Source organism: Syngnathoides biaculeatus, chromosome 15 (assembly GCF_019802595.1).
Source record: "Syngnathoides biaculeatus isolate LvHL_M chromosome 15, ASM1980259v1, whole genome shotgun sequence".
Taxonomy (NCBI): Eukaryota; Metazoa; Chordata; class Actinopteri; order Syngnathiformes; family Syngnathidae; genus Syngnathoides; species Syngnathoides biaculeatus.
In genome coordinates, this window is record NC_084654.1 from 8,342,704 (window position 1) to 8,353,210 (window position 10,507).

At 42.8% G+C, this 10,507-nt stretch overlaps 1 protein-coding gene and 1 long non-coding RNA gene across 2 annotated transcripts; both read right to left on the minus strand.

Moving 5' to 3' along the window:
* Nucleotides 1–1,348: 1,348 nt before the first annotated feature.
* Nucleotides 1,349–3,345, minus strand: kcnf1b (potassium voltage-gated channel, subfamily F, member 1b). Its single transcript, XM_061844048.1, has one exon. The coding sequence runs from the start codon at nt 3,201–3,203 to the stop codon at nt 1,854–1,856; it is 1,350 nt and encodes a 449-aa protein (XP_061700032.1). The 5' UTR covers nt 3,204–3,345; the 3' UTR covers nt 1,349–1,853.
* Nucleotides 3,346–9,355: 6,010 nt separating this feature from the next.
* On the minus strand, nt 9,356–10,325 carry LOC133513261 (uncharacterized). Its single transcript, XR_009798432.1, has 5 exons — nt 10,235–10,325; nt 10,080–10,138; nt 9,919–9,980; nt 9,785–9,847; nt 9,356–9,492 (listed from the first exon to the last, which is right to left on the minus strand). It is a non-coding gene; the product is annotated as an uncharacterized LOC133513261 (long non-coding RNA).
* Nucleotides 10,326–10,507: the final 182 nt, after the last annotated feature.

Below are 10,507 nucleotides of genomic sequence, written 5' to 3' on the forward strand. Positions count from 1 at the left end.
ACATTAAGCAAATTCCACAATTATAAAACTCAGTTCATTCATTCCAATGTTAGACGAAAATGTTACTGAGGAATACAGTACATGATTACTGGACCTGTTTTAGAACCCTGTGTTCCCCAGTAATATAATATATGTACAGTACCTGTCATTATCTGTGCCCTACAGCTCCTCTTTGGGCCTTGGGGGCAGGGGTGCTATGTGCCTGGCGTTTCCTCTCTCTCTTTCCACCAACCATCACCTCCTCGCACACACCTAATTTCAATCAGCACTCATAACAGCCTGAAATTAAGCCTGCCAGATCCATGGATCCATCCATCATCCATCCAGCAATCCATTTTCTGAGCCGCTTATTCTCACAAGGATCGGGCGATCCAGCGATCCAGTGCCAAAATATTGATGTTCATCTGTGGTACACAGGCCGATTGTACAATTTCTACTCTTGTGTTTGAATGTATTACTTGGTGACCCATGTATACAGTTCTTTTATGTGCTCTGCTGCCTCCAGTGTCTTCTTCTTCTCCCGCTCCGAACACGCTGATGAGCAGTCCCACCTGCTAAAGTTTCCTGCATGTTCTTCGATCCTATGGACCACCATCACGCCTAGGAAGTACAGACCATGAGCTATCCTCAAATGAATCATTCTAAACTATTTCCGAAGCCTCCGTCTGCTTTTGGGGCAGCCCAATACCATATAATTACAAATTGTGACAGAACTGGCATTATATAACTAAGTAACTATGTCATGCCGTAGGGTTTGTTGTCTATGTATTTACATTCGCTCTTACTTTGCTGTTTTATTCTGCTGCTTGTTCAACATTGCAAGGATCTGTTCTCAACTGCCTTAGCTGGATTTATTTGATTTGCGACAGTAGTTGACTCTCAAAATTGGCCAAAATCTCTTGTCTTTTTTTCCCTTCTCTGATTCAATGTCATATCAAAAGACAGTCGACAATTTTTTCAGTTGGGATTTTGCAGTTGAAAACATTTGATGGTGTCTGTACATGTACAGTATATTGTATGAACAGCATTATAAGCAACTGAGGGGTACACAGTCGTGGTCTAAGGGCAGGAATTTAGTATGCGTGCAGGCTATCTTCTCCCTGTGTGAAGCTTTGTTGAGTGCCAAGTCTTTTGCATTACATTGTCGTAATTTATAGCCTCACTGGTCCAAACTTTAACACACGTGGGCCCAGATCTTTTCTTCCTATGGGCGCATACAGAAAAATCAAAAGACGCTCGGGGCAATTTAATATTATTCACCTTAAATTTATTTAACACATCAAAACCGATACAAGAATATATGTGAAGAAATATCAATTATATATGTTTTTTTTAAATGAACCAGGGACACATATACACTACAACAAAAACTGTTGAGTGATAATGCAATAAGTCAAGGATTTTTTAAGGGCCTTGGGGTGGCCTGTGGCCCTATATCTCATAACACAGAATCTACCAATGCACTGTCCAGCAGCCAAGTCCACCTCCACATTCAGAACCAAATCAATACCAATCAGTACTAAACTGACATTAACAAGGACATGAAAGTGATGCACACAATGGCTATTCACACTATGTACTGCTGTCACTGAATTATCTTTAGTCATCTGGGTTTTACGAAAATAAATGTTCTTACTATTTTAGTTCTAAATACAAGGAACCAAGAAATGAAACTCCTCCCTTGCCACCCAGTCCACAAAGTAACAAATACAGTTTAGAATTACACTAGAATTTTCAGATATGCTACAAAACCGAAGTGGTGTCTGGCAATTAGTTTGGACAACCATGTTTTACCATTTTCATATGTCATGGTTCTGACTTTTCACTGATGCCTGAAATGTTGCTCATTATCATCATTCTAGGTGCGCGTCATCTTTGTCGCTGTCTTTTCTGCGCGAGTCCCCAGCAGACTTGAGCTCCATCAACTCCACCTCGTGTTTGGCTGCAGTCTCCAACACTTGCTGTTTGTTGTAGAACACCACAAAGTTATTAATAATGGGGTGTATGGGTAACGCGATGGCTATGACCCCACACAGGAAGCTCACTGCCGCGTTGCACTTGCCCAGTGTGGTTTTGGGGTAGATGTCGCCGTATCCCACCGTCGTCATGGTGATGATGGCCCACCAGAAGGATTGTGGAATGCTCCTGAACAAAGTCTCGGGGTGACTTTGCTCCATGGTGTAGCCCAGAGCGGAGAACACAAAGATCCCCACGCCCATGTACATGAGAAGCAGCCCCAGCTCCTTGAGGCTCCTCTTCAGCGCGTATGTCAGCGTCTGCAGTCCCGACGAGTGACGTGCCAACTTGAAAACACGCGCGATGCGCATAATGCGCAGTGCCTGGACCGCCTGCTGAACGTTGCCCAGTTCCATCACGGAGGTGGTGCCAAGGTAGGTCAAACTGAGGACTACATAGAAAGGCATAATAGCCATGAAGTCCACGACGTTCATGAAGGACAAGGCAAAGTGTAGTTTATTGGGTGAGGCGGCGAGGCGCAGTGTGTACTCCACGGTGAACCACAGCATGCACGCCGTTTCGATGGCCTCCAAAGTCGGGTGCTCCACCAGGTCTCCCTCGGCGTCTGTAACCTGCAATTCTGGGATGGTTCCGACGCACATCACCACCGCTGACACCAGGACAGACAGGAAGGACGCTATGGCGATAACGCGCGCCGGGAGGGAGGAACCGGGTTTCTCCATAAGCCTCCACAAGAAGCGTTGGCACCTCTGGGTGGCCGCTGCACTCCGGTCGTCTGCCATGTCCTCCAAAATTACCTTCACTTTGCTCGCTATCTCCCGAAGCTCCCCCTCCCTCTCGCTCAAGTAACTTTTGCAGCACTCATCTAAAGCACTTTGTTCTATTTTCCAGAACTCCATTTCCTTGATGAAGCAAATGGGACAAATGCCGCGTTTAATGTGGATTTCGTCGAAGTAATAAACATCGATGATGCACTTGAACGCATCTGGATCTCGGTCAAAATAAAATTCCTTTCGTCCGGGGTCAAAATCGTCACAAAGAGACGAAATAAGTTCGTCGTTTAGCGCAGATGAGCACTTCGCCAACTCGGCCAGTCTGCTCTCCGGGTATCGATTCAAAACATCCCCGAAAAGCACCACTCGGACCCCGCCAATGTTCACAGTGATCTCGGGCTCCCCGTCACCACACGAACCGCTTCTGTATCTCGGCTTCGGAATCGTCCACATTTTACAATTGGGTTGCTCAATCCAACAAAATGCAATAAAACCACCTCACGGCTCCAGCCAAAAGTCGTGCGCCCTAGGTGCAATGGATGCGCGGTATTGCAACATGTTTTTCCCTCAGAAAGCTGACAGAATGAATGACACAGCTTGTGTTTTTTCAATATCACTTCCTCACGCAGACAAGAGAGAGAGAGAAAGAGAGAGACAGAGAAAGAGAGAGAGAGAGGAGAGAGAGAGAGAGAGAGAGAGAGAGAGAGAGAGAGAGAGAGAGAGGTATCATTTGATTGGATCTTTATTAAAGCGATTGCGTTGCATTTCTTGAAACGTCAATAAGTTAGATTAGGTGTTATGTGTAATCATTTATATTTTTCCAAACATGGGAAATAAGCTTGGGTATAGTTCCTCATACTTGTCGTTATTTAAACGCAATCAAAGGGGAAATATGAAGGAAAATGTACTTTTGAATGTTTGAATTGAAAACAAAACAAAAAAAAGTTGGGTGCCTGGCATGCTTGCCCACCCATCAAGTGTAAAATTGAAGTGTCAATCATATTTTGGGCCCCTCTTCATTTGTATTTTATATATACTTAAAAAAAACTGTTTAGCAATTGTTATAACAAAGAAATTGTATAGCATTGTTTTGATGCATAAAACACACAAATCACAAATAAAATAATCTTTTTAATAATTAAATTGTTGTAACATGCTTGATTTTTAGTATGTTATTAATGAAAAAAAAACTGCAGTTGACATGGACCCATGCGTTTTTTTCACCGCAAAACATGATTTTCACGTATACAACTTTTTGTAACTCCCGCCATGAAAATCCTTTCGAGGGATTTGTTTTCAAGAAGAAGCAGGAAGTGACATACATGGCAGGACCGCCCTCAAGTCGACTCGTTTGTTTCTATTAGTTTTTACCTCTGGAAAGGTAGCTCATTGTTCCTTCATGTTAGCCAAAATTATTGCATTGCTGGACATTGCTTGAACACTCGGGAGGATGGATTTATCCTTCGTAAGTTTGCAAGAGACCTGGTTCGTCGTGAAAAATGGATTGCACGGGTGCAATGGACGAGCGCTTCATGGGTTCCAAATGACAGGTAGGTGTGTATACAGCTACTAAAAAAACACAATAGTTTGGGGCGAACCACGTAATCGGTCTCTCATAACGTAACAAAAGATCTGCATATGTATGACAGGCATGCTAAATGTGTCGATATGCGCGTCGGATGGCGTCGGGCTCACCGGCGAAGGCTCTGAAGGACATTGCCGACAATGCCGCACTCAGCCGTGTCCAACGACAACACCGTAAAGCAGCCCGGCTCAGCTCCATGATAAGCCGCCGAAAATGAGCCACCCCAGCCGGGTGCGACAAGCCACCCCGGCCGACAAGGCCGCGGAAATGGATCGGACGGGGAGCTGGTTTGGCCGTGATCACATATCATCTGAATATGGCTCGAAACAATAGGGTAATATTGCCCCGGTAACTTCACTCAGTTGTGTGATGTTCTCTTCTTGAAAAAGAGCTTCCGTGTTAGAAGGGGTGTGTTCGTCTCCCATAATAGGGTCCAACACGTGTTATCAATGGCGAATGTCCGGGGTGACGTCACGGATAGGGGATGCAGCCAATATGGCGACCACTTGGATGTCGTCGAATGACACTTCCGCAACATTGCGCTTGGATGACGCGCTCTGCGCTCATCTTTATTTTTTAGTATAGCCATTGAAGTGAATAATGTTAGATTTATTTTTCAGTACAATATCTATTTTAGAATTTTTATAGGGATGACATTGGACCTTTAAAATGAAATCCTCATAGGTACCGTACATGTCTACTTTATGCCTATATATATTTTTTCAGATGTTGAGGTAAAACACTCAGAAATCAGTCATCACTTTAAGAGTGCACAAAATTAAGTAACTGGGAGCAGCAAAGCTAAGTGACGATGTGCAAGATGCAAGTAACCTTCAAGTTTTACCCAAGTCTCAATTTACTGAAGCGAAAATCAAGTGAAACCAACTAAGTTTCAAGGTTGTTAAGTCATTGGGCCCACTTGGTTTCAGATTTATGATAGTGGGATGCAAGTGTCACAATGTGGTACTTCACTCTATGTATTTTCCTTATGGTCAAACCTAACAGCCAAAGAGGGTAACCTGTCTGTAAACTACAAAAAACTGCATTCACAGGGTAGTCTTAACCAAAGAAATACAAAAAACCCCAACACAAGTCCTGCAATGGAGAAGTATTCCTGCTGGCAGAGTCCTGGAACGTCACGGGTCACCTGACAAAAATATAACAGTGTCATTCTTTAGTCGTCAGAGAAAAAAACGTAGATTACTGAAAGCTTCTCAAATGTTTTTCATCTTTTCAAATAAAGATTTATTTTCAGGGAGTAGTGCTATGGTTCTCTTGAATTGCTAGTTGCCCACTCTTTCACTTTTGTCATTGTAACCTTGCAAGCTTGAATTTTCATGAGACAGATGTAATTACAAGAAGGTTGCGCAGCAAATGGAAGACAATACATTGCCTCACTCACATGATTGGAGGCATGTTTCACTGGAAAAAAAAAAACATTGGGTACAAGGCATTATTTATATTCTGAAAAAAGGACTCTTGTGAGGGTCGGGTCAGAAAATCGATGGATGGATGGGTGATTTTTACTCTTTTGTTTTTACAGTTACCTTCAGTTCAGTATTTGCTCAAATATTTAGCGCTGCTGTAGTAACACGGCATGTTAAATTGTTCTTTCATGTACAGCATGACCCTATCCAGCGGTCACCAAGAGCAGATCATCGTTTTCTCTGGCTCCCTGTACGCTCGCTCACTGTGACTCAGTGCATAGATTCACCTTTTACCCCCTACTTTCACCTATGGAACAAATAAATTCAATTTGCCGGTAATGCAGTTGAATTCATAGGCGGGATGGCTCAGGTGGTAGAGTGGTTCCGGAGCTCTTGAGCAAGATACTCAGCAGAGATTGGTTTTAAGTGGGGTCTAGTCACTTAAGCTTGGGCCTAACCCCATTCAAACAAATCATTTTGGAGTGGGGGCTTGACAACATTTTAAGCCGGATTGCAAATAGGAAGCAAGAAAACTCATAGTGTAGATCACTTGTTCTGTTGAGAGTCACAGATTAACCAAAGGCTATCCAAGTAACTTTGTGCGAAAGCCAAAAATACAAAAGTACACCCTGGACCGGTCACTAGCCAATCACTGGTCCCTGTGATTGGCTGGTGATCAGTTCACCATTCATACTCACATTTACGCTGTCACTGAGTGTGAACTGAACCCACACTCAACCATGAAACTAAGCACTAACCACCACCACTAAACTCAACACAAAGCATTTAATGTCTCACATGCTGACAAAAAAACACCCCAAAGAGAAAATGTCCAAACTAGGCCCAAAGTGTCAATATTTGGAGTGACCACAATTATAATCTCGTACTCTATTTTCCCTATTTGGCATTGAGTTTACCAGAACTTCAGTTTTCCCCTTGAATCCTCATCCACTCACCCATGACGTCTTGGAGCTGGTGGATGTTTGAGACCTTCTGGTCCTCCAGTGGCCTTCTTGGATGTGTATTTGGGGTCATTATCTTACAATACTGGTCTGCAGCCTGGTTTCCATAAGTGTGGGGCTCATGCTTCAAAAAAGGTAGCAATGGTGGCACCCTCAACAAACTGCAGCTCCATAGTCACATCACCATGTTTGGCAAGACACACATTTTGTACAACTCACCCTGTTGCTGCTATACAAGATTGGCCACATCGAACCTGAATTAATTTTTATCTAGTTTACCTTGGTCTCATTAGACCCCCAGACATGGTAGCAGTAATCCATGTCCCTGGTCTACTTGTCTTTAGCCAAATGTTTCCATCCATCCATTCATCAATGCGCTTATCCACTTATCCAAGGTCAGAACAATGATGCAGATATGCTGACAACTCATTCACCATGCCACCAATGATACAACTAAAACATTTTAAAAGACAGTGGTGCTTATTTCAGTGTCTTACATCTGTCTTTCTGACATTGGCAGTTGAGTCTGGAATGGATGTATGAACAATGAGGCAAGTTCTTGTTTCAGTTTTTCCTCTCTAATAGAAGTAGAAGGGCCTGATAGTTCACAGGAAATCCATAGCTGGAGGCTTATACAGTGAATAAAATAAGTATTTGTACACCCTGGTACATTGCAAGTTCTCCCCCTCAGAAATCATGAAGGGGTCTGAAATTTTTATCGTAGGTGCATGTCTACTGTGAGAGAGATAATCCTGAATCAGATGCACCTGTGTGAGGTCATTAGCTGCATAAAGACACCTGTCCACCCCATACAACCAGTAAGACTCAAACTTGTGAAGTGGCCAAGACCAAAGAGCTGTCCAAAGACACCAGAGACAAAATTGTACAACTCCACACGGGTGGAAAGGGCTACAGAGATATTGCCAAACAGCTTGGTGAAAAAAGGTTCACTGTTCGAGCAATCATTAGAAAATGGAAGAAGCTGAACATGACGGTCAATCTCAATTGGTGTGGAGCCCCATGCAAGATATCACCTCGTGATGTCTCAATGATCCTTGGAAAGATGAGGAATCAGCCCAGGACGACAAGACAGGAATTGATCGATCTTTTCAGCTAGTTTTCAATGCAAATACCAATATTGAAAATAAATGACCCCTGGTTTTACACAAACTCGCATTCATTAACTATGAATGAAAAAATAAAAGAGGATGGAGTCATCTCCATGGAACGTATATGGAAGTGATTGCGGTCACACTTAACCTCTATAAACCTCTTCGACAGACAGTTTTTTTTTTAACACGTTAGTGTTCTCAAATGAGCCAATGATTGAGAAGAATAATTCCTACCTGAAATGAAACAATCGCCACACAGGCGTGTGTATTTTTGTTGGGCACCATCCATCATGTTTAATTGCTGAAATCCATCAATATTTTCTGGTCTTTTCAGCTGGTATTCCATAGAATGATCTCTTTGAATATCCGTCTCGTCTATTGTGACAACCAACAGCACAACTGGTCTCGGGTAAAGTAAATATTCTCCTCCGGTTCAATGTCTCCCACAATGTCGAGCAGCTCTCTTTGACCGGCAATACGGTGCCGTGAAAATGGTGACGTCACGTGCACGAGCTCTATACAGAAAAATCTATGGCGACAAGACCCACTTTAACTTTCTCTGTAATTTATTAATTATGCTAAAACCACTCCATCAAGCAATTACACAGAACCGCATAATATAGTAATATTTAAAAATCAATACATAACAGTTTACGGTGAAATCCAAATAAGTAATTGTGGATTTTTGGGCCCACTGCTCTGTAGCCACTCATGTAGGGCTCCCCTAGCACTGAGGACAACCTAAAAAGAATTTACACATTCAGGACCAAACCAAGAGCAAATTGTAATAAGTTGAAATTTTATAAGCACTTCCATGAGGAGCATTAATGTGATATGTACACAAATTGGACCTTGGCAAAGACCAGAAAGTTATTCATCAAGATATGCAGACAAAGTTATTTCTATTTAAGTGAATTGTTTTTTTTTTTTGTGTAGAACTTTCCTATAGTAAAGAGACACCTTGTCGTACCACCTTCCTCCAGGAGGTAACAGTGTGATGACAAAAAAAAAAAAATGAGCATTTTGGTTAATGGAAAAATAATTGTAGCAATTTGTTGGACGTTGAGATGCGGTCTAAAAGACTGCGTCCCGCTGTCTTGCTGAGGTTGCACTGCAGCGTCTATTCACAGGTGCGATCCCACTACTGAACAGCACGGGGGTTTTGACCTGCTCCGTTGCCGACCTGGGCCGGTGCACCCCTCCTTAGGTGACCTGGTAGCCCCGCGCTCCCCCGGGAGGACCATATTGATACCGAACTTAGCACGGACACCACCTCGACATTGTCGGCTGCAGCTCAGAACTCAGCTCAAGCGATCCGCCAGTCTCAGCCTCCCAGTGTTTTGGATTTCAGGCACGCACTACCGAACCCGGCACTACTGCAAGTTTTGGCTTCAATGAATGTGACATCACCAAGTGCTAAAGCAACATCTCGTGATTTTATGCAATCTCGCCACCTGCGTTTCCCTTCCTCCAAGCAACAACTACTAGTGTAGTGGTACGCACGCCTACCTTTGGTGTGGGTCTCGTGGGATCGATTCCCGCTCAGTGATGGTGTTGATGTCAAACCTGTGACGGCCGGTCATGGTAGTCTGCGTTTCGACTGAGGCTACCTAGGATAGGCTCCAGCTTTCCCATGACCCTTGTGAGGATAATTGGCTAAGAAAATGGATGAAACAATGGACTGAATTTAATATACTGTAAACGAAGCAACAATATACATTTTGATCCTGTCTGAGTTGACTTGCTCTTGAAACCTCAAATATGCTAACAATAAATATGAAATCAGGAGGGAATGCTGACGGCCATTTATCTTGAAGTACCCATTAATTAATCATGGGCATATTGCTGATAAGCTCAGTTGCAGGCTTTAATTAAGAATTTAGTTGTACCTAAAGTGCTATCAACAAGAAGTCCGATGCTATACAGTACACTTTTATTTTCTTTTAACCTTTCAGTCAATGTGTTGGGTGGAGAGAGTTCATCTGACATAGTGACTTTCCAATATTCCAACCTGAGGGAGAGAGTATAAGCAAATGTAACCAAGGACATATGAGCGTTAAATTTAACGTGAAGACAAATTACCTTCTAGCACTTGGTCTGGTTATTCCAACTGGTCACACTTCATGTCATTACTATTTACAAACCTTATAAAATTAGAAAAGCTGATGTTAAAAAAGGACTCCAGGCCAAAGAACTCATTGATCACCTCCATGGAAATTTTGCAACAAACTGACGGCAGAAACCTGAGATTTCATCCGTTCACGAAGGACACCAAGCACCCCAACCTCTTCAACTTCTCAGACTATCCTCAAATAAACAAATAGCTCTCATCAAACTACATATATGTAAAGCAAATAATATTGGTTGTTTTTCAATAAAACAATACAATTTCACCAACCTTCAGATGTGGAATTGTGAATTTGCAACATGATGCCAGGTTAGTCTTTGCCAATGATGCACCAAAAATTCTCCACACTTTTGGCAATGGTCTTATCCAGTGGGACAGACATCAACCACAAATCTAGCATGACTGTCACTGCTTCAGACCTCCACTCAAAGTTCCCGTTTGCCACTGCAGAGAGGGAAAAACAAATGCATTGCGCAAGCAGGGCAACAATTACAGTATATTTTTATGTGGAAAAGCACACATTAACAATGCAGAAGAATGGCA

What these genes read in the sequence shown, in the direction of transcription:
- kcnf1b (XM_061844048.1), bottom strand. Translation starts at nt 3,203, where the DNA reads ATGTGGACGATTCCGAAGCCGAGATACAGAAGCGGTTCGTGTGGTGAC.